Source organism: Anomalospiza imberbis, chromosome 1 (genome assembly GCF_031753505.1).
Source record: "Anomalospiza imberbis isolate Cuckoo-Finch-1a 21T00152 chromosome 1, ASM3175350v1, whole genome shotgun sequence".
Lineage (NCBI taxonomy): Eukaryota > Metazoa > Chordata > Aves > Passeriformes > Viduidae > Anomalospiza > Anomalospiza imberbis.
The window spans coordinates 150,770,273-150,793,955 of record NC_089681.1 but is presented as its reverse complement, the minus strand read 5'-3'; the positions used below and the strand labels follow the sequence as shown (position 1 = coordinate 150,793,955).

Genomic DNA, 23,683 nt, shown 5'->3' with positions numbered 1-23,683 from the left:
ATTTTTGATGGAGTTTTTTGGGGTTTTTTCCTCTTTTTTTGGTTTTTTGATTGGGTTTTATGGGACATTTTTGATGGAGTTTTTTGGGGTATTTTGTTGGGTTTTTATTGGGTTTTATGGGACATTTTTAGTTGAGTTTTTTGGGTTTCTTTTGTTGGGTTTTTATTGGGGTTTATGGGAGATTTTTCCTTGCGCTTCTATGGTTTTTTTAAATTTTTTTTTTTGAGTGTTTTTATCAGGTTTTTTTGGGGGGGTTTTTGGCTGTGCTTTGCAGCTGCACCCGAAATCCTTTTTTGTCTTTAAAACAAAACCCTTCCAGGCTTCGGGGCCACAGGAAATGATGCAGAACCCGGAGCTGCCGCAACTGAGGCAGCGGAAATTTGGGATTTCGCAATCCGGGCCCTGCCCTGACACGTCCCACATTTTGTGGTTGGATTCCGACAGAAATTCCTGCTCCGAAGTGTTGAGAAAATCCCCAGGGCAGGGAAAAGGAGTTTTCCAGAAATCTGGGATGAGCCTGGCAGGAATTCTGGGAGATGGCACAATTAACGCTCGTTAATTAACGCTAATGAGCTTTGGCAGCTGAGGAAGAATTTGTCATCACCTTCCTCCTCCAAGAGCATTCCATGCTGAGAAAATGGTGGTGAATCCAAGATTTCCTTGGAATCTGGGAATCCTGTGGAGGTGGAAAATCTGGGAATCCCTGGGGAATCTCCGGGGTGGATTTTGAGGGATTCACTCCAGTGCTGGGATATTTTCCCTCCAAAATTCCTGTTAGGATTTCGTGGCAAATCCAGAGAAATCTGGGATTTAGCTGCAGCTGGAATGTGCTTCCTGCGTTTCTGGCTGGAATTCCAAGGCAGATTTGGGATATTGATTTGGATTTAATTTTTGGGATTTAATAATTAATAGAGAATTGAATAATGGGGAGTGGAACAATAATTGAGAATTTAATTATAAATAGAGAATTTGTATAATCATTGAGAATTTAATAGTAAAGAATTTGAAATTAAAGAATTAATAATAAACAGAGGCTTTAATAATAGAGAATTAATATAAATAAAGGATTTAAAATGAAAGAATTTATTAATAGAGAATTTTAATAATAAATAATTTAATAATACAGAATTTATATAATACATAGAGTTTAATAATTAATAGAGAATCTAGTAATAAAGTGCTTAACAAAAAAATTAATATTGAATTATTCTCTTAAATTAATAATAGACAATTTAATAACAAATAGAGAATTTAATAGCAAAAATGGAATTTAATAATTAAAAGATAAGTTAATAGAAAATGTATATAATTAATAGAAAGTGCAATAATAGAGAATTTAATAATTAGAGAATTCAGTAACAAATAGAGAATTTCATCATAGAGATTTTAATAAAAAATTAAAATTTAAACAAATGAAGCAAGTTTGAAATAAAAAAAAATAGAGAATTGATGTTGAGAAATTGAAATAAAAAATTTAATTTATAATTAAAAATAATGACATTTATAATTTTAATTAAATTCCTGATTCCAGATTTTTCCACCGGGAAATCTATCCATAAATTAATATTAAAAAATTAATTTAACAATAGAAAATTTAATAACAGAGAATTTAATAATAATCAAGAATTGAATAGAGAATTGATACAGGGAAATTGAAATAAGTAATCTTTAAAAATTAAAACATTTATAATTTTAATTTAATTTATAATTCCAGGTTTTTCCACAGGGAAAGTTCTCCAGAATTTAATAATAAATACTGCATTTAATAATAGAAAATTTAATAACAAATAGACAATTTAACACCAAAGAATTTAATAATAATTGAGAATTGAATAGAGAATTGATGTAGAGAAATTGAAGTAAGTACTTTTTAAAAATTAAAAAAAATTATAATTTTAATTTATAATTCCAGATTTTTTCTGCAGAGAAGGTTCTCTGGAATTTAATAATAGAAAGGGAATTTCATAATAAATAGAGAATTTAATGAAAAAAGGGAATCTAATGATAGAGAATTTAATAATAAAAAGATATAATAAAAAGGGAATTTAGTAATAGAAAATATATTAACAAATAGAGAATTTAACAACAAATAATTTAATGATAATCGAGAATTGAATAGTGAATTGATGTAGAGAAATTGAAATACGTACTTTAAAAGAATATATGTAAATTAATTAATTTTAAAAAATCTAATGCAATTTGTTTTTATTAATACATACTTTAGAAATTCTGTATAAATAATACAATTTATAATTTTAATTAAAAATTTATAATAAATAAAATACAAATGAAAGCTGTCATTTAGATTCAACAACAAATTCCGGAAATGTTCCAGTTGGAATTTAATGAATGAACTTTTCCGCAGGGGAAGCTCTCCATGGCCAACGGCTTCGTGCTGGAGGGGACGTTCAGCTCGCGCGGCGGCCGCGGGCTCAGCACCCACGGCGTGCTCAGCACGGCCACCGAGCCCGAGCGGCCGCCGGCCACGGCGTGAGGGCCAGGACGGGGTCTTCGGGATGGGATCCTCGGGATGGGGTCCTGGGAAATGGGGTCCTTGGGATGGGGTCCTGGGAAATGGGGTCTTCGGCATGGGATCCTCAGGATGGGGTCCTGGGAAATGGGGTCCTCAGGATGGGATCCTCAGGATGGGGTCCTTGGAAATGGGGTCCTCAGGATGGGATCCTCAGGATGGGGTCCTGGGAAATGGGGTCCTCAGGATGGGATCCTCAGGATGGGGTCCTGGGAAATGGGGTCCTCCGGATGGGATCCTTGGGATGGGGTCCTGGGAAATGGGGACCTTGGGATGGGATCCTCGGGATGGGGTCCTTGGAAACAGGGTCCTCGGGATGGGATCATTGGGAATGGGATCCTCGGGATGGGGTCCTGGGAAACGGGGTCCTTGGGATGGGGTCCTGGGAAACAGGGTCCTCGGGAATGGGATCCTCGGGATGGCATCCTCGGGATGGGATCCTCAGGATGGTGTCCTGGGAAACGGGGTCATCGGGATGGGATCATTGGGAATGGGATCCTCGGGACCAGGATCCTCAGGATGGGATCCTTGGGATGGTGTCCTGGGAAAATGAATCCTCAGGATGGGATCCTTGGGATGGGATTGTTGGGAACGGGATCCTCGGGACGGAATGGGATCCTTGGAATGGGGTCCTGGGGATGAGATCGTTGGGAATGGGATCCTCGGGATTGGATCCTCGGGACAGGAACCTTGGGATGGGATCCTAGGGATGGGATCTTTGGGATGGGATTGTTGGGAATGGGATCCTCGGGACGGAACGGGATCCTTGGAATGGGGTCCTGGGGATGGGATCGTTGGGAATGGGATCCTTGGGATTGGATCCTCAGGACAGGAACCTTGGGTTGGAAACCTAGGGATGGGATCTTTGGGATGGGATCCTGGAGACGGGATTGTTGGGAACGGGATCCTGGGGATGGGGTCCTCGGGATGGGATCCTCAGGAACAGGATCCTCGGGAACAGGATCCTGGGGATGGGATCCTAAGGAATGGGATCCTTGGGACGGGATCCTCGGGGACAGGATGCTTGGGGACAGGATGCTTGGGGACAGGATCCTCGGGATGGGATTGTTTTGAATGGGGTCCTGGGGATGGGATCCCGGGGATGTGATCCTGGGGATGGGGTCCCGGGGACCGGATCCTCAGGATGGGATCCTAGGGATGGGATCCTTGGGATGGGGTCCTGGGAAACAGGGTCCTCAGGATGGGATCCTCAGGAACAGGATCCTCGGGATGGGATCCTCGGGATGGGATCCTCAGGGCGGGATACTGGGGATGGGACCCTTGGGGACAGGATCCTCAGGGACAGGATCCTCGGAATGGGATTGTTGGGAAAGGGATCCTGGAGATGTGATCCTGGGGATGGGATCCGGGCATGGGATCCTGGGGATGGGATCCTGGGGATGGGGATCCTGGGGGACAGGATCCTTGGGGACGAGGTCCTTGGGGACGAGATCCTCGGGATGAGATTGTCAGGGACGGGGTCCTCGGGAAAGGGGTCCTCAGGATGGGATCTGTGGGAATGGGATCCTCGGGAACAGGGTCCCTGGGACAGGATCCTTGGCATGGGATTCTCAGGAACGGGATCCTCGGGAATGCTCCAGATCCAGCCCCGCGGGCATTCCTGGGAATTGATCCCAGTGTGGATTTATGGGCAATGGGACAGGGAGGGATGGAGCCCAGTGCAGTGGGAGGCAGGGATGGATGTTGGACTGCAATCCTGGGATTAATTCCATGTGGGAATCAGGAGGTGGATGTTGGACTGCAATCCTGGGATTAATTTCATAGGGAAGCGGGGATGGATGTTGGACTGCAATCCTGGGTTAATTCCATGTCGGAGTGAGGGATGGATTTTTTTGTGCCATCCTGGGATTTTCATGCAATTAATTCCATAGGGAAACAGGAATGGATGCTTTCCTGAAATCCTGGAATTGGGGTTAATTCCATGTGGGAATGAGGGAATGGAAGTTTTAGTGCCATCCTGGGATTTTCATGGAATGAATTCCATGTGGGAAGCAGGGATGGATGTTGAACTGCAGTCTTGGAATTGCCATGGAGTCAATTCCATAGGGAAGCAGGGAATGGAGCTTTTCCTGAAATGCTGGGATTAATTCCATGTGGGAAGCAGGGAGTGGATGTTTGACTGCAGTCCTGAGATTTTCATGCAATTCCATAAGGAAGCAGGAATGGATGCTTTCTTGAAATCCTTGGATTAATCTCATGTGGGAATGAGGGAATGGATGTTTTAGTGCCATCCTGGGATTAATTCCATAGAAAAGCAGGGATGGATGTTTTCCTGAAATCCTGTGATTTTCATGGAATTAATTCCACAGAGAAGCAGGAATGGTTGTTTTGATACCATCCAGCCCAATTTCCAGTTCCTCTCACAAATCCCAGTTCAATTCCATCTTTTTTCCCCTCTAAAACATTCCCAGTCCCTCAGAGCAACCGTGGGATAGAAATTCCTTTTCCCTGTGCTATCCGGGCAGGAACAATTTTTGGGGGTGGTTGCTCAACTCTTTTCCAGCTTTTCTTCAGGAATTCCAAGGAGATAAAGAATCCTAATTAGGAATATTTAGGAATATCCAGCAGTGCATGGAGCTTGAATTCAAAAATTCTGGATTATTTCTGTCCCTCGCATCTGGAATTTTTTTTCCCCAAAGGATTTTTGTGGTCAGGACAAGACACTTGAGGGTTTTTTATGGCATTCCCATTTAGGAATTCCCATTTATGGAACCCACTTAGGATTATCCAGAAATGGTTTTGGTGGGAATGGAGTTTAAGGATGATCCCATTCCATGGATCCTCCCACTATCCCAGGTGGATCCAAGCTGACCTTGGACACTCCCAGGGATCTGCGGGCAGCCACAGCTTCTCTGGGAATTACACCCCAGCCAGGAATTCCTTCCCAAAATCCCATCTAAATCCCCATTTTTCCAATGGGAAGCCATTCCCTGTGTCCTGTCCCTCCATCTCTTATCTCAAGTCCCTCTCCAGCTCTCCTGGAGCACCTGGAATTTTCCCTTCTCCAGGAAAACTTTCCCAGCTCTCCCAGCCCTGTGTTTCCATGAAATCCCAGAGAACATTCCCATATTTGAGGGGGAAGTCCACAAGAATTTGGGAAGACCATGGAAAATCCCAATCCCGTGTTGTTTTCCAGCCAGCTGGGCCTCAAGGAATTCCCAGTGGAGAAGAGATGGACGGGAATCTTTGAGCAATTCCTGGAATTCCTCCATTCCGGCTGCAAGGAGGAAATGGAGGAATCTTTCACAGGATTCCACATCCAAACCAGCAAGGAGCTGAGGAAATCCCAGGAATATCTGTTCTGCCAGAGGTACTGAAGGAATCCTGGGAATTCCTGAGGGAATCCTGGGAATTCCTGCCTGCCATTGAGGGGAATCCTGGGAATCCCTGAGGAAATCCCAGGAACATCTGTTCTGCCAAAGACACTGAGGGAATCCTGGGAATCCCTGAGGAAATCCTGGGAATATCTGTTCTGCCAATGAGGGAATCCCAGGAATTCCTGTTCTATCAAAGAGAAAATCCCAGGAATTCCCGTTCTGCCAAAGGAACGGGAACTTCTACTGAAGAATTCCTGGGAATTCCTGTTCTGTCAAAGGCACTGAGGAAATCCTGGGAATCCCTGAGGAAATCCAGGGAATTCCTGTCTTGCCAATGAGGGAATTGCAGGAATTCCTTTTCCGCCAAAGAGGAAATCCCAGGAATATCTGTTCTGCCAAAGGAACAGGAACTTTTACTGAGGAAATCCTGGGAATTCCTGTTCTGCCAATGAGGAAATCCCAGGAATTCCTGTTGGGAATGCAGGCCCTCATTCCCACCAGGAGTATTGTGTAATTCCAAGAATTTTCCAGTTGTTCCCACTCAGGAAAAAGGAGCAGGAATTTCCCATCTCAGTTGGAATTTTTGCTTTTGAGATATTTCTTGGCATTATTTTAATGCTTCTTTGGAATTTGCCAGTTGGGATTTATCCATGGGTGGTTTTCCCTCCTCAATTCCCATTTTTCCAGAGGTGCCGAGGAGATTTCTTGGAAAATTGAAGAGATCCTGGAGGAGCTCGTCCAGCATCAGGAGCCGGAGTTGCTCCAGAGTTATTTGGAGAAGGTGAGGATTTATTAAAATGTTTTATTAAAATTATAAAAAAATTATCCAAAATTATTAAAATTATCAAAATCCAGGATTTGATGATAAATAATTGACTAACAGAGGATTTATAGCAGAAATAATTTCATAATACAGAATTCATTAATAAATAGAGAATTTAATATTAAAGAATTTTTATGATAAATAAGGAATTTATTAATAAGTAAAAAATTTTTACAATAAAATGGGGATTTAATAATAAATAGAGAATTTAATAATAAAGCATTTAATAATAGGGAATCTCTATAATAAATAATGAATTTGATAATAATTAGGCTAATGATAGAGAATTTAATAATGGCAAATTTAATAATAAATAGAGAATTTACTATAAATTAATTCATATTACAAATAAAGAATTCAGTAATGAGCTTATATACAAAACAGGGAATTTAATAATAAATATAGAATTTATATAATTAGTAGAGAATTTAAAAATAAAGAATCTAATAATAGAGAATTTAATAATAAAGAACTTCATAAAAAATAGAGAATAATGGAGATTTTAATAATAAATAGAGAATTTAGTAATAGAGAATTCAGTATATTAAATAATTTAATAATAGAGAATTGGATAATAAAGAATTTAATGATAGAGAATTTAATTATGAAGACTTTAATAGAAAATTTAATAAAAATAGACAATAAAATAAAAATAGACAATTTAATAATAGATATAAATAGAAAAAATAATTTAATGATAAATGGGTAATTTAATAATAAATATAATTTAATAAAAACCAAGGTACTTAATAATAAATTATTTATAATAAATAAAGATTTGAATGATAAAGAATTTAAATAATAAAAAGAGAGTGTAATAATAAAGAATTTAATAAAAAATACAGACTGTATTAATAATAAATAGGGAATTTAGTAATAGTGAATTCAGTATAATAAATAACTTAATAATAGAGAATTCATAATAAAGGATTTAATAATATATAATAAATGGAGAATTTAATAATAACAAAAAGCATTTAATAAAAAGCAGGGCATTTAATAATAAATAATTTATAATAAATAAAGATTTTATATAATAAATAGAGAATTTAATAATGAATAATTTAATGATAAATTGATATTTTAATAATAACTTTTAGTAGAGAATTTAATAAGAATTTGTATAATAGAGAAATTAATAACGAATAACTTAATAATAATTTGAGATTTTCATAATAGAGAATTTATTAGTAAATAGAGAATTTAATATGAATTTAATAATAGAGAATTTATTTTAAAAACATATAATTATATTATTAAAAATTCAATAATAAAGAATTTATATAATAAATTTTCCCCTCCCTCACCCACTTTTCCCTGGAGCACCTTTTGTTCCCTCTGGAATATCCCAGCAAATCCCAACTGGAAAAGGGAGCAGAGAGCATTTAAGGCATCCAAAAGATACCAAATTCCAGCTGGGAATTCTGGGAGAAATTCAGGTGCCTTTTGGGGCTTTCCCTCTCCTCCTGATTCATGAAACTGGATTTTCCAGGCGCTGGAATCTTCCCTGCATCCCTTGGGAAAGCTGCTCAGGGCTCTGACCGTGGCGTTCCAGGCAACGTATTCCGGGATCGGAGCCAACCGGCACCTGCTGGCCATGGCGCAGGAGGAGGTCAAGTTCTACTCCAAGAAAATCTGGGAATTCTACCAGTGAGTCCAGCCTGGAGCTTTCCCATGGGGTGGGAGCATGGAATGGATCTTTGGGATCATGGGATTAGGAGCTGGGCCTTATTTGTGTTCCTGTTTTCTTGGAACTTCTTGGGAAATCTTGGGAGTTCTTGGGCGTTCTTCAGAATTCTTGGGAGTTCTTGGGAATTCTTGGGAGTTCTTTGGGAGTTCCTTGGAGAGTTGCTTCCTTGAGGTGACAGTGTCAATCAGAGCACAAATCCCTGTGGTTGGAAATCCATGACTGAAGGAAAAATGGGATCATGGAATTCTTTGGGTTGGAAATCTCATCCAGCTCCAATCCCTTCCTACTATTCCAGGTGTTCCAAGCTCCGTCCAACCTCTCTTTGGACACTTCCAGGGATCCAGGGGCAGCCATAAATTTTCTGGGAATTCCATCCCAGCCCCTCCCCACCCTCCCAGCCAGGAATTCTTTCCTAAAATCCAACTCGAACCATTCCAGGATTCTCTGGGAAATCAAGACAAAGCTCAGCTGCTCTTCCAGCATGGGATCGGGAATTGTGGCCACTCTGCTCTTTAGAATCCATGGAAATTCTGGAATTCTCAGCCATTCCTGGTGCTTCTGCTGGTCGAGCAGAAGCCCCTCAAACACTGCAGCAGCTCTGTTGGAATTCCAGGGATTTTCACTAATCTGGCACTGGATGCTGGGACAGCTCCTCCTTTGGGAACAAATTATCCTTAAAAAAAACAGGCAGGAACTAATCCTTGTTTTTGCTCTCCAGGGGTTTGCTCCGGCTGGCCCTGGAGCGGAAGGGCTGTGCGCCCTCGGAGGATGCGGATCCCAGGTTGGTGGCACCTCCGGAGGTTTCATGTTCAGATCCCGGTGGGATTTACAAGGGGTCCTGAAATTCGGGAAGTGCTGAGCTCATGTTTGTCTGTTTGAGCCAGGCTTAGTGCCCAGGTTTTCCAAGTGACTCCAAAGATGTCCTGGAGCTCCAGGTCTCTGGAGTCACCAGGAAGAACCTGGAGCTCCAGGTTTTTCCCAGTGAATTTCCTGGAGATCTCCTGCTGCTCCAGGTTTTCCCAGGGACTCCAAAGATTTCCTGGTGCTCCAGGTTCTTCCTGGTGACTCCAGAGATCTGGAGCTCCAAGGTTTTCCCAGTGAATTTCCTGGAGATCTCCTGGAGCTCCAGGTTTTTTCCAGTTAATTCCCTGGAGATCTCCTGGTGCACCAGAACCTCTTAGACCAACTTGTGGCCACCACAACCCAACTGTGCCAAGCTTGGAAGAGTGGAAAACAAGGAGAACCCCTTGGAAATCTCTCTTCCATGGGTTTGGGAATATCCACATGGATTTCCCTGGAAAAACCTGGATTTTTTTCCCTCTTTTCCAGTCTCAGGAAGGGCTCCAGCCTGGTGCTGCCGCTGATCCTGCCTGGATTCTATCCCGAGCTCTCCATGCTCTACATGCTCCAGCACCAGCGGGAGGACGAGCTCTACTGCCAGGGAATCGTGGAGCTCAGCCTCTTCCCAGATATCCAGCTCCTGGAATTCCTGGATGTGCAGAAGTAAGCGGGATTTTTCCATCCCCAGGGAAAATCCCAGAAAGGTTGAGTTGTTGTTGGATTCATCATTGGTTTTCCCCAATTTTTCACTGGAGTTTCTCCCAGAATTCCTACTCTGGAATGTTTGGCTGGAAGGAGAATTGGTAATGGAAAACTGCTTTTATCCCTACTAACCCTCATTTTTGTGTGGAAAATTCCCAAATTTTTTGCTCCTAATGATCCAGAATTGATAAATGTCTTGGAAAAGGAATGTTCATTCCAGGGTATTCCCTGTTAAAATGTGGGAATACCAACTGAAAAGATGGGAAAAGTGGAGGCAGATGTTTCCCTTATCCATTCCTACTCCTGGATCCACCTCTGGAAGTGATGGGAAGCAGCTGGGAATTTTCCTCCAGGAGTTCAGGAGCGCATCAGATCCAGGGTCTCAGTTGGATTCCGTCCAAAAGAAATTAGAGGAATTGGATCTAAAAGTGCCAAAATTTCTCATGGATTATCCCAGAATCATCCCTGATGAAAGCAAACTCAGATGGGATTCCCAGGGAAGTGGATCCATGGGATGGAGGCTCCCAGAGAGGTGGATCCTTAAAAAGGGAGCTCTGACGGAAGTGGATCCATGGGATGGGATCTCTGAGGGAAGTGGATCCATGGGATGGGATCTCTGAGGGAAGTGGATCCATGGGGATGGAGGCTTCCAGGTAAGTGGATTTGTGGGCTGGAGGGAAGTGGATCCATGGGATTGGAGCTCCCAGGGAAGTGGATCCATGGGATGGGAGCTCCCAGGTTCCTGAGGCAAATCCCACCTGGAGCAGGGCCAGGAGAGGAGCAAACGGAGCCTCTGAGGCTTTGGCAGCACCTTGGAGGAGGAGATGGAAGAAGCGATGGGATTTAGGATGGAATCCATCCTAAATCCCACTTTTCCCTTTCCAGGCACCTGTGGCCTCTCAAAGATCTCACCCTCACCTCCAACCAGGTAAGGAGAACCTTTGGAGCCAGCCAGGAATGGCAATGGGACATGGAATTAGGCTTGGATGAGGATGGAGCTTCTCTGAATGAATCCCAGGAATTCAAGCTCCATGATCAGTTCCCATCCAGAGGTGCTTCCCGTGGATTCCCATGGACATTTTGTGGGATGGCTCCGGAATCTCTGCCCTCAGTATTCCAAAGGTATCCCTGTCTCTTTTCCAGAGGCGCTCCCTGATCAAGGATAAATGTTTCCTGTCTGCCACCGAGTGTCTGCAGAAGCTCATGTGAGTCCCTGTCCGGCTCTTCCCACTGAAATCCAGGGATTTTTTTTGGGAAGTGCCAGGAATTTGTACCTGTTTCAAAAGCATTCTTGGGCCATTCCCTTTATTATTTAAGGAAAAGTTGTTTGGAATGTTCTTTCTAGTTCAAAGTTAATTCCATGGAATCTTTTCCTCCAAAATTCCATGAAGACATTGATGATGAAATCCAGTATCTTCACTTCCCACAGATATTCCCTGGGAAGGAATTCCTGGCTGGGAGGATGAGGAGGGGCTGGGATGGAATTCCCAGAGAAGCTGTGGCTGCCCCTGGATCCCTGGAAGTGTCCAGGACCAGGCTGGAGCAGCCTGGGATAGTGGGAATTGTCCTTGGCCATGGAATGGGATGATCCTTAAAGTCCCTTCCCACCCAAACCATTCCATGGTTTCTCCCTATGGAAGATGGCACTGGAACAGCTCCTGCAGTCAGAGCTGGATTGGGATTTGAGTTGGGATTATTCCATGGCCATGCTGGATTTGGGATCCTTTCATATCCATGGGATTTTCTGGGAACATTCCCACTCCTGCAAGTTGCCTTCCCCCAGCTCTGCCTTTCCTTCTCCAGCTGGAAAAGAACCTTGGGAAGGAATTTTCCTTGTGGGAGTGGGGAGGGGTTGGGATGGAATTCCCAAAGAAGCTGTGGCTGCCCCTGGATCCTTTGAAGTGTCCAAGGAAAGGTTGGACAGGGCTTGGAGAATCCTAGGATAGTGCGAAGTGTGCCTGCCCATGGAATGGGATGAGATGTTCATTAAAGCCTCTTCCAACCCTAAACCATTCTGGAATGATGATTCCACACAAAATCTTGGATCAAAGGGAATTCACTGTTTTCACCTGGAGAGCAAATTTGGCTTGACTGGGATTTCCTGGTATTCCGTTCCTCTGTATACGAGCTCCAGGAGGTTCATCCATCCAGTGGAGTATCCCAAGAGCTTGAGGGGATCCATGGCATGGAGGTTTCCACAGAAGTGGATCCATTGGATGGGATCCACCTTGGAGATACCAGGAATTCCACCCTGGGGAAAATGGACAGGAATGCCCCATCCCATATTGGAGTCACCAGGAATGTCCCATTCCATATGGGAGACACCAGGAATGTCCCATTCCACCCTGGAGATCCCAGGAATGTCCCATCCCATATTGGAGACATCAGGAGTGTCCCATTCCACCCTGGAGATCCCAGGAATGTCCCATCCCATATTGGAGACACCAGGAATGTCCCATTCCACCCTGGAGATCCCAGGAATGTCCCATTTCATATGGAGTACACCAGGAATGTTCCATTCCACCTTGGAGAGCCCAGGAATGTCCCATTTCATATGGGATACACCAGGAACGTCCCATCCAGTATTGGATATCCCAGGAATGTCCCATTCCATATTGGAGACACCAGGAATGTCCCATCCAACATTGGAGATCCCAGGAATGTCCCATTCCACCCTGGAATATCTCCTGGCCCAACCTTGGTGTCTTCTCTTTCCTCCACCCTTTGGAGCCAATCCATAAATCCTTTCATCCCTAATTTTTTTAATTTTTAAATCCCGCTTTTCCGGATGCAGCTTTTCCATGGCTCTTTTATCCCCACAGCACCACGGTGGATCCCAGGGAAAAGCTGGAGATCCTCCGGAAGACCTACGAGGAGCTGGAGCGCACGGTGTCGCGACTGCTGGATGCGGATTATCGGCTCCCCATGGATGATCTCCTGCCGCTCCTCATGTTCGTTGTATCCCGAGCCAAGTGAGTGGAATTTTTTCCCTCTGGAATATTTCCAGGTGGAAAAATTCCAATGAAAACTTTTGGGATTTGGGATTGGATGTGTTGTTTTGTTTTTTTTTTTTCCCCAGAGGCGTGGTTGAGTTTTTGGGATATAAAGTGCCGACAGAATTCTGGAGTGTCCGCGTTTTATCCCAAAGGATATTTCATGGAAATGAGATTCCTTTTATCCCAGAATTCCAAAGTGTCCATGTTTTATCCCAGACAATATTTCATGGAAAATCAGATTCCTTTTATCCTGGAATTGCAGAGTGTCTGTGTCTTATCCCAGAGGAATTCCAGGCTTTTAATGGAAAAAGTGATTAGTTTTATCCCAGAATTCCAGAATGTCCGTGTCTTATCTCAGAGGAATTCCAGGGTTTTAATGGAAAAAGTGATTCCTTTTATCCCAGAATTCCAGAGTGTCTGTCTTATCCCAGACGATATTCCAGGGTTTTCATGGCAAATGAGATTCATTTTACCCCAGAATTCCAGAGTCTCCATCTTTTAGCCCAGAGAAAATTGGAATAATGGGAAATGTCTGCCCATGGATCATCTTTAAGGACCTTTCCAACCCCAAACACTCTGGGATTCTGGAATTATGGAATTCTGGAATTTCTACAGGAATTTTTCATCCTCAGCAGGAACTGGGATTCTTTTGTTAGATGAAGAATCCAAAATTCTATCCAGCAATTAGAATTTCGTAATGGATGGATCTGGAATTTTCTTGGGATGGAGCATCCCAAGTTGTGGCTGCTCCATCCCTGGAACTGTCCCCGGTGGGAAGCGCTTGGAAAAAATTGGGAAAATGGGATGTCCCTGCTCATGGATCATCCTGAAGGAGCTTTCCAACCCCTAACACTCCAGGATTCTGGAATTCTGGGATTCTGTTGTTCTGGAGTTCTGGGATTCTGAGATCCCAGATCCCTCCAGCAGATCAGGATGCACCAGCAATCAGCACCGGAATTCCAGAGTTTTTCTCCTTCTCGCCAAAATTCCAAGCCCTCCACGTGCCCAGAGATTTTTCCTAGATTTTGGGATTTGTTTTTCCCTAGGATCCAACACCTGGGAGCTGAAATCCATCTCATCCGGGATTTGATGGATCCGACCAACCAGGGAGGAATGTTGGACTTCCTGCTGACGGCACTGGAGGTAAGGGGATTTTTCCCAGGAATTCCAGCAAAATTCCGGTTTTTCGGGAATGGAATTTCTGGGATTTTATTCCTTTGCTAGGCTAGGAAAAAATCCTAATCTTAATTCCGGACAGATTGAATTCTGTTGGAATTCTCCTTGGGATCAGCAGGGATTCTCTGCCTGCAGGAGCTTGGATTTGATCCCAGAATTCCCAAATTTTTCCCTGATTTTTGCTCTGTTCCCTCCCCAGTCGTGCTATGAACACATCCAGAGGATCCGGCTCCAACCAAAGGAAAACTCCCACAGCTCCTGATCCATAGGGAAAATCCGAATTTTCCCAAATTTCCTGGACCAAACCCCACTGGAAAAAGTGGGAATCGTATCCCTGGCTGCCTTAAAGGGAAGAATTCCTCCCCAGCCGAGGTTTTCCTGACCCCAAAAACACTGGAAGGGCTGGAATTTCCATCTCCAACGTTTTGGATTTTTTTTGAGTTTTATCCCCTTTTTCTGCAAATAATTCCCAGGAAAAATCTCCTTTTCTTGCTTGGGATGGGTTTTTTAAATTTTTTTGCACTGGAGAATTCCCAGAAAAAGAAAGAATTTCTTTGGGAAAAACCAATTTTTAATTGGATTTCTTGGACTGGGAAGGAGAGCTCATCCCAAAACTGCTAAAAATTCTGGGAATGAGAGGAGATTTTTCCCACCACTCCTTTTCCTACTTTTCCCAACTCAGGACTTTTCCAATTCCATTTGGAAGCTGCTATTCCCAAATTTCCCGATTTTGCCATGCTCCAAGATTTTTATTTATCCTTGGGAGACCTCAGGGGTGATCCCACACCTTGGATGATTCCGTGTTTCTTTGGAATTCTGGGCGGCTTGGAAAAAAAAAAGGATTTCTCCCAGATTTTGGGAAATTCCGGGAAAACAAAGAGAAATTATGGAATAAAAATTCCATTTCCAGCTGGATTCGTGCCCTGCAAACCCCGGAGGTGCTTTGTGCTCCGAGCTGGAATTTCCCTTTAGAAAAAAAAATTTGGGATATTCCCAATGGATATTTGGGATGCTGTTCCCAGCATCCCAAAATAATTTTAAAAAACCTAAAAAAATCTTATTTTTGACAGTTTTTTTCCTATTTTTTTTTTTTATTTTTCCTGAGAATTTTTTTTTTTTTCTTATCAAGGAAAATAAAACTCCCCAAGCTTTTTCCAGCTGTTTTTCCCAAGTTTTTCTGATTTTCTAAATTAAGGAAAATACTCCTTGATATTTTTGGGAAAGAAGAATTGGAAATCCAACGCTTTCAAAAATTGGGATTTTTGTTGTTTTTCCCTTGGGATTTCTTCATTTTTCCCAGGAATTTTTTGCCTTATCCAGGTGACTCTGGGAAAACAAAACTCCCCAGGTTTTTTCCTCCCATTTTCCCCAAATTTTATCCTTTAAAAAATAACAGATTAATTACTATATTAACTAATTAAGAATTAATATATTAACAAGAGACTCTCACTGGAAGTTTGCCAGGAATTTTTATTTAAATAAAACTCTTGGAATTTTGAAGATTCTAGGCTCCGCATGCTCCTTATTCCAATCTTTGTCCTCTTCAAAAATCCGGGAATTTCCTAAATTAAGGAAAAACGGCTCCTTGATATTTTTGGGAATGAAGAAAAAATGCAAAATTCCTACTGGAAAAGGACATGCAAAGTGCAGGGGGAGATAAAAATTCCAAGGAATTCAAGGAAAACGAGGCGGATTTTCAGTTTTACTTCCTAAAACTTCCCGAAATTCCAAGTTTTTCTTGGTGTTGATTTCAGGAAGAATTCAAGCGAGGCCTGAAGGTAACAGTGTGCAGCCATTTGTGCTTCCAGGTTTTTGATTTTTCCAAGGAAAAGCAGGAGGGGGATGTCCACTGGGAATATTCTGGGTGGGAATTGTGCTGTGGAAGCGTGCAGGAGGTGCTGGATCCACAAAAAATTCCACAAGGAATTTTTTCCCTGAGTGCCTGCTCAGAATCCTAAAATATTTGGGATTTTCCTTTAGCTGGGATGTTTTTTTTTCCCTAATTCCTCCAAACTACTCAGAACTTTCCTGATCTTTCCTGGAGGGAATGCTGGGCCTTGGGATAGAGCGTGGAATTTTGGGAGTACATTCCCATTCCTGCTTTTTATTGGGATGAGTCAAGGCAGGTTTTGCTCGGAGTTGAATTAAATTGCATCCTGAGCATCTCAGCTTTGGAAATCCCACTTTGGAAGACATGGAATCAACATTCCCAAATCCAGGCTCCAGCTCAGGCTTCCATGGAACTCACCAACTGGAATTCCCTAAAAAATGATGGAAAAGCTGAGCTGCACCTGGAAGTAGGAGAGGTTTTAACAAAGCTGAGCTTAAGCACAGGGAATTTGCATCATTCCAACGCCAGATGATCCACAGGGAATTTTTTCCCTGAGTACCTGCTCAGAATTCTGAGGAGGTTTGGGATTTTCCTTTGGCTGGGATGTTTTTTTTCCCTAATTCCTCCAAACCACTCAGAACTTCGGGAATGTTCTCCCTCCTTCTGCTGGAGTAAAGCTCTTGTCCAAGTCCATTTCCTCCAAACCCTCTGGAAAAAAACTTGGAAAAAGGGGAATTCAGAGCAGGGCTGTGTCTATGGCTGATTCCAGGTGCTGGAGCAGAGCCTCCGGAGAAGGAGACAGGGAAGTCAGATCCAGCTTCCGGAAATCCTCGTTAGCGCTTAATGAGCTCAGCACCTTCACCGTCCTCTTCAGGTCGAACACGGCGTGCAGCATTCCCAAGGTGGATATGGCAGCTTTGGAATTGTTCTGGGATGAGGATTCCTCATCCAGGCCCTTCTCCAAGATGGAAATCCGGTTTTCCGCGATGACTTTGAGGAAGTTGTAGAATTCCTTGTAGTCGATGCCCGTGCAGGATTTCATGATCAGCTAAAGCGGGGAAACGAAATGAAACTGGGAATGACAGTGGGAAAAATCCAGGAAAAATTCCTAAAATTGGATTTTATGAAGCTAGGAATTCTTTGGAATCGTAAATAATTATGCTTAATATTTTTTTAATTGGAATTGCTTCTGGAGCCAAAGGCACCAGGTTGTTTTTCCCAAATATTGATTGTGGAAATTTTCCCAAATATTCATTTTTGGAAGTAAATCAACCCAAAAAGAGGGAACAGCTTCCAGAAAAAAACTTGGAATTTGGTTCATCCAGAAGATTTTGGAAGGAATCCCATCCATTCTCTTCCTCATGGAATTTTGGTTGGATTATGGAGTTTGGTCTTTTGGATTCTTTCCTAGCTCCAGGGATTCAGCCACGGCTTCTCAGGGAATTCTATTTCAGACGGGAATTCCTTCCCAATATCCCATTGAAATTAAGTGGGAAGCATTCCCTGTGTCCTGTCATTCCATGTTTATCCCATTTCCCTCTCCAGCTTTTCTGGAGCTTCATTAGGCTCTGGGAGGGGCTCTGAGGTCTCTCCCTGGAATTTTCCCTTCTCCAGGCGAACATTTCCAGCTCTCTTGATCCTGAAGTTTTCCATCTTTCCAACCAACATTCCAACCTGGACACATAGCCAATAACCAGAAGCAATTTCCAAACTTTTACAGGGAACATTCCCAAATCTTTATAGGGAATATTTCCCAACAGAACAAAGCTGTCCCCAACTCCTTCTTCCTTAAAAATCACGGAAATTCCGCTGTCGGAACTTCAGCTCCAATAATCCCGGAATTCCGGCTCCCTGGATAATCCAGGATCAGGGTGTACCTGGCACTGGAGGTGCCAATCGTCCATGGGATCTTTCCATTGGCTGATTTCCCTCTGGACGGCCGCCAGCTCATCCTGCAGGAAGCACCACATGACGGCCACGTTGCAGCCGTTGACCCAGTTGTGGTTGATGGAGATGGTGTCTTCCTGAGGGAAACATTTGGGATAATCCATGGATAATTAGTAATTAGTCACTAATTAAGTTATTAGGGATGACAATATGAAATGTGCTGCTCCAAAAAAATCCTATTCCTGAGCAAACCAGAATGATGTCCCTAATTCCCAAAATGCTGCCGCTGACCCAATTGTGGTTGATGGAGGTGGTGTCTTCCTGAGGGAAAATTTTGGGATAATCCACGGATAATTAGTAATTAGTCAAGAAATAAGTTATTGGGGATGATAATATGGAATTTGCCGCTCCAAAAACCTGATTCCTTCTTTAGAAACCCAAAATATCCCTAATTCCTAAAATGCAGCTGCTGGCCCAGTTGTGGTTGATGGAGATGGTGTCTTCCTGAGGGAAAAATTTGGGATAATCCATGGATAATTAGTCACTAATTAAGTCATTAGGAATGATAATATGGAATGTGCCACTCCAAAAATCCTGTCTTAAGGGATCTTAACACTCAACCCATTCCATCATCCCTTCCCACTATCCATGGTGCATGGTGCTCCAACTGGAATTCCTCCTACTTGGGAAGGATTTCCATCTTTTCCTTTATCCTGGGTTCTTCCTCCTCCTCACTCCACTTCTATGCCATGGAATTCCTGGAATGGTTTGAGTGGGAAAGGACCTTAAGGATCATCCCATTCCCACTCTCCCAGGGTGCTCCAAGCCTCATCCAAGCTATCCTTGGACACCTCCAGGGATGGAGCTTCCCTTCAACAATTCCAAGGCCTCGATTCCATCCCAACATCACCCAGGAGAACGGATCAACCATTTCTCTGGAAATCCCAATTTCCATCCATCCCAACAAAACCTTTGTGATCCCACTTCCCCATCCAAGAGCAATTCCCAGCGGGATCCATTCCCTCACCAGGTTATAAACCTGATGGTGCCATCCACTGGGAATGAAGACGATCTCTCCGGCTTCCTGGAGAATTTCCAGAGGGGGCTGGCTCTGGCTGTAGCGCGGATAAATCCTCTTATCCCGAAGATCCGGAGCCGTCACGTCAAAGGGGAGATTCCCGTGGCGATCCTTCAGGAATTCCTCCTGTCCCGCGGGATACAGGAGCCATTTCTTCCTGCCACAGATGTTGGCTGACCAGCTGTAAGAGCGGAAGACGTCGGCGTGGAACGGCGTCCTGGGAAAAATCAGGGATGGGCGGGAATCAATCTTGAAAAATTCCAGCGGGGATTTGTGTCATTGAGAAGCTGAGGTGCTGATCCCAAAATTTCTCACGGAATTTTGGTTGGATTATGGATTTTTGGATATTAAAAGGCCATTATATGGATACCGATCCCAAAATTCTTCATAGAATTTTGGTTGGATTATGGAGTTTTGACTACTGAAAGGCCATTATATGGATACCGATCCCAAAACTCCATGAGGAATTTCAGTTAGATTATGGAGTTTTGGATATTAAAAAGTCACTGTATCCATACCAATCCCAAAATTCCTCATGGAATTTCGATTGGATTGTGGAGTTTGGGATATTAAAAGGCCATTCTATGGATACTGATCCCAAAATTCTTCATGGAATTTCAATTGGATTATGGAGTTCTGGTTATTAAATCACTGTATCCATACCAATCCCAAAATTCCTCATGGTATTTTGGTTGGATAATGTAATTTGGCTATTAAAAGGCCACTATATCCATACCGATCCCAAAATTCCTGATGGAATTTCAGTTGGATTGTGGAGTTTTGGCTATTAAAAGGCCATTATATGGCTACTGATCCCAAAATTCCTGATGGAATTCTGGCTGCTTTATGGGAGTTTTGGCTATTAAAAGGCCATTCTATGGATACTGATCCTGAAATTCCTCATGGAATTTCAGTTGGATGATGGAATTTTGGTTATTAAAAAGCATCTGTATCCATAGTGATCCCAAAATTCCTCATGGAATTTCGGATTGTGGAGTTTTGGCTATTAGAAGGCCATTATATGGCTACTGATCCCAAAATTCCCGATGGGATTCTGGCTGGATAATGGAGTGTTTTATATCCTTTGTGCTTCTCCTCTTTAATTTATCCCAAAAATCCCTCAAGGGTGGGGAATTCTGATAAAAACACCCCAAATGCATCTTTAGAACCAATTCTGGGCTGGGATTCTCACTTGGAATTTTCCCCTGGAAAACACCAGCGTTATCCCTGCCATTCCAGGCTCCTGCCCATTCCAAGTGGCTGATCCCAATGGAATTTCTCCTCTAATCTCCCAGATGATGTTTTTTTGTGGGCACAATTTGGGGTTTTCCTTTTTCCCTCCCATCCGGAGCCAATCAGGACACCAGGAAACCTGCCTGGTTTTCCTGAGGGATAACAGGATAATTTCCTGAGATATTCAGCTGGAAAATGAATTTTTTGGGATGAGAGCCTTACCAGGATCCCTTGGGTCCCATGTAGACGAACCTAAAATCATCCACGGCCACGGCATCCCAATATTCGTTGAGCCAATCCGAGGAAAAATACACGGGAGTGGTATAAACATCTTGCTCTGGAAAAGCTCTGGAAAACAAAAACACTTGGAAAAGCAGCTTGAGAAAATGGGATCCCCCAAATGCAGGGGGAAGAGCAAGGTGGATCCTTTAGGATGGAATTCCAGGGGTTTGGGGTGGAAGGGAGTTGAAGGAGCAGCTTATCCCAAATTTTTCACTATCCCATATTGTTCCAAGATGGTCTTGGGAACTTCCAGGGATTCAAGGGCAGCCACAGTTTCTCTGGGAATTCCATCCCAACCCCTCCCCATTCCCACAGGGAAAATTCCTTCCCAAGGTTCTTTTCCAGCTGGAGAAGGAAAGGCAGAGCTGGGGGAAGGCAACTTGCAGGAGTGGGAATGTTCTCAGAAAAGCCCATGGATATGAAAGGATCCCAAATCCAGCATGGCCATGGAATAATCCCAACTCAAATCCCAATCCAGCTCTGACTGCAGGAGCTGTTACAGTGCCATCTTCCATAGGGAGAAACCATGGAATGGTTTGGGTGGGAAGGGACCTTAAGGATCATCCCATTCCATGGCCAAGGACAATTCCCACTATCCCAGGCTGCTCCAGCCTGGTCCTGGACACTTCCAGGGATCCAGGGGCAGCCACAGCTTCTCTGGGAATTCCATCCCAGCCTTCCCGACCCTCCCAGCCAGGAATTCCTTCCCAAACTGAGTTGAAATGGATCCTAAGCTTGGAATAAAAAGCCGGTTATTAGGCTGAGGGAATGACATCAGCCTGGAATATTGGGGATTTGAGGAATTTGGTGCTCTTTTTGGAGCTGGAGGCCAAGGCTTTGGAATCCCTCAGGGAATGTTGGAATATTTTCCCTCTGTGCTGGTGCTGAGCTTGTCTGCTTTGCCTCAAAATCCTAACTGGAAAAACTGCAAACCATGGAATCATGGAATTTTTGGGGTTGGATGGGATCCTAAAGAACATCCAATTCCAACCCCATGCCAGGGACACTTCCCACTATCCCAGGCTGCTCCAAGCTGGCTTTGGGTACTTCCAGTGGCGGAGAAACTTCTCTGGGAATTCCACCCCAGCCAGGAATGCCTTCCCAAATTAAGTGGGAAGCCATTCCCTGTGTCCTGTCATTCCATGCTTATCCCAAATCCCTCTCCAGCTTTTCTGGAGCTTCTTTAGGCTCCGAGGATTCCGTGGATCCTTCCCTTCTCCAGAGGAACATTCCCATTGCTGGAGTGTTGGGAATGAGCCCTGACCTGCTCAGGTGCCAGTCCTTGAGGTAGAGGCAGCCCCGGGAGGAGCGGTAGCCGTTCCTGATGTATTCCCGCCAATATTCCACGTATTCTTTGAAGGGCAGCTGCTCCTTGGGGTTGGAATTGTATTCCTTGACATCGCAGTTCGCAACGGGCACCACGGCTTCTCCTGGAATTACAAATCCCTTGGGAATTCTCCATGGGAATTAGGAGGACTCATCAAATCATCTCCACCTCAAGCTCATCCCTGTGGAATTCTGGGCTTTAAATATTCCAGAGGAACCATCCCAATCCCAGAACCATAATTCCAAGGGAACATGATCCAGAAATTACAAATTACAAATCCCTTGGGAATGAAGAGGACTCATCAAATCATCTCCACCTCAAGCTCATCCCTGCGGAATTCCGGGCTTCAGATATTCCAAAGGAACCATCCCAATCCCAGAACCATCATAACAGGGAAGACGATCCAGGAATTACAAATCCCTCGGGAATTCTCCGCAGGAATGAGAAGGATTCATCAAATCACTTCCCCCTCAAGCTCATCCCTGCGGAATTCCGGGCTTCAAATATTCCAAAGGAACCATCCCAATATTCCAGGGAAACATCCAAATCTGGAGCTGTTTATTTCAAGTGACCTGAATTTTCCTGCTGTTTATTCCACGTGTCCCAAATTTTCCTGGTTTTTCTTTGCTGTGACCTGAATTTTCCAGTTTTTTCTTTAAAGGGAATTTTCCCCTTAAATCCACTAGGAGGGAGATATTGATTAGGACTTGGAATAATTAAATTATCCAAGATTTTAAATTTATTTAAATAATAAATTATAAAGAAAATTTGGGAGTAATTTTTAGCTTGGAATCTGCAAACCAGACCGCGAAGAAATGGGGAAAAAAAAATCCATGGATTAATTTTGGACAAAAGCTTGGAATTTGGGGTTTTTTAGTGCTTTTATCCTGAAAATTCAATCCTAAAAAGCCGAATCCTTTCGGATTTGGAAGAAATCCCAGAATTTACCAAACTTCTGCAGGAGATGCTCAAAGTTGGGTTTCCCATGGCAAAAAAATCCATGGATTAATTTAGGATAAAAACTTGGAAATTAGGGTTTTTTAAGTGCTTTTATCCCTAAAATTCAATCCTATAAAGCTGAATCCTTTAGGATTTGGATTAATAAACTCCTCCAAGATTTTAAATTTATTTAAATAAAAAATAAAATTTGGGAATAAATAAATGAAAAAAAAATCCACGTATTAATTTAGGAAAAAATCTTGAAATTTTGGTTTTCTTTAGTGCTTTTATCCTGAAAATTCAGTCCTAAAAAGCCGAATCCTTTAGGATTTGGAAAAAATCCCAGGACTTACCAAACTTCTGCAGGAGATGCTCAAAGTTGGGTTTCCCATCCCACGTCACCCAATTTTTCCTGCTGGCCCAATCCTCGGTGAACTTGGCTGAGAAAATGCAGGGATGGTTGGGAATGAGATAATCCCGGAAAAAATCAGAATAAGTAAAGGAATCAGCTTTGTCAATAAAATCCACGTGGCCCCCGGGAAGAGCCCCCGGAGAAGAATTCCCAAAATCCCGGAAGAAAGCAGTGGAACAGGCAAAGGTTGCTCTGTCCATGCAGGCTGGAAAAAATTCTTGGCTGAGCCAAGGAATTTGGAAAAATAAACCCCAAAAAAATCCCTGCTAAAAATGGGATTTGAGGTTTTAGAAGTGTGGGATATCATGGGGAAATTGAGGGGGAATAAGTGTTGGGATAATTTGGATTTTCCATGGGTTTTGGGATAGCTGGGAATCACCCTATGGATGCTTTTTCCTCTCGTCAGAGCTGGTTCCGTCCTAAAAAAGCAGGAAAAGAAAATTTCAGTGGGATATTTTCAAGGAATTAATGAATTGAGGGGGTGGAGGGAAAGAAATTCCTGAAATATTTGGGAACGCTCTGGGATCATCCCTTTGCTCCCAGGTCTGGCACCTCCCACTTACTGCAGAGCTTTTACGTGGATTTGGAGCAATGGCAGA

General features: G+C 43.2%; 2 protein-coding genes across 5 annotated transcripts in view; one reads left to right on the top strand and one right to left on the bottom strand.

Moving 5' to 3' along the window:
• The window catches only part of ALS2CL (ALS2 C-terminal like), a 39,132-nt gene extending 23,953 nt beyond the window's left edge, over positions 1 to 15,179 (top strand). For 3 of the 4 annotated variants that reach the window (XM_068176318.1, XM_068176343.1, XM_068176334.1), the window contains exons 16-26: positions 2,366 to 2,490; positions 5,688 to 5,861; positions 6,556 to 6,649; positions 8,184 to 8,341; positions 9,100 to 9,162; positions 9,711 to 9,884; positions 10,809 to 10,851; positions 11,067 to 11,128; positions 12,746 to 12,895; positions 13,966 to 14,062; positions 14,295 to 15,178. In XM_068176318.1, coding sequence (XP_068032419.1) covers positions 2,366 to 2,490; positions 5,688 to 5,861; positions 6,556 to 6,649; positions 8,184 to 8,341; positions 9,100 to 9,162; positions 9,711 to 9,884; positions 10,809 to 10,851; positions 11,067 to 11,128; positions 12,746 to 12,895; positions 13,966 to 14,062; positions 14,295 to 14,357 — 1,203 coding nt within the window. In that variant the 3' untranslated portion in view covers positions 14,358 to 15,178. Of the gene's footprint in view, positions 1 to 2,365; positions 2,491 to 5,687; positions 5,862 to 6,555; positions 6,650 to 8,183; positions 8,342 to 9,099; positions 9,163 to 9,710; positions 9,885 to 10,808; positions 10,852 to 11,066; positions 11,129 to 12,745; positions 12,896 to 13,965; positions 14,063 to 14,294 lie in introns of all 4 variants that reach the window. The other variant, XM_068176324.1, reaches the window with a different exon arrangement.
• A 366-nt stretch (positions 15,180 to 15,545) lies between these two features.
• On the bottom strand, positions 15,546 to 23,616 carry JMJD4 (jumonji domain containing 4). Its single transcript, XM_068176307.1, has 6 exons — positions 23,026 to 23,616; positions 21,671 to 21,836; positions 20,347 to 20,472; positions 18,841 to 19,108; positions 17,804 to 17,950; positions 15,546 to 16,974 (listed from the first exon to the last, which is right to left on the bottom strand). Exons 1-6 carry the CDS (start codon positions 23,282 to 23,284, stop codon positions 16,663 to 16,665), a joined length of 1,278 nt encoding a protein of 425 aa, XP_068032408.1. The 5' UTR covers positions 23,285 to 23,616; the 3' UTR covers positions 15,546 to 16,662.
• Between the last annotated feature and the right edge of the window lie 67 nt (positions 23,617 to 23,683).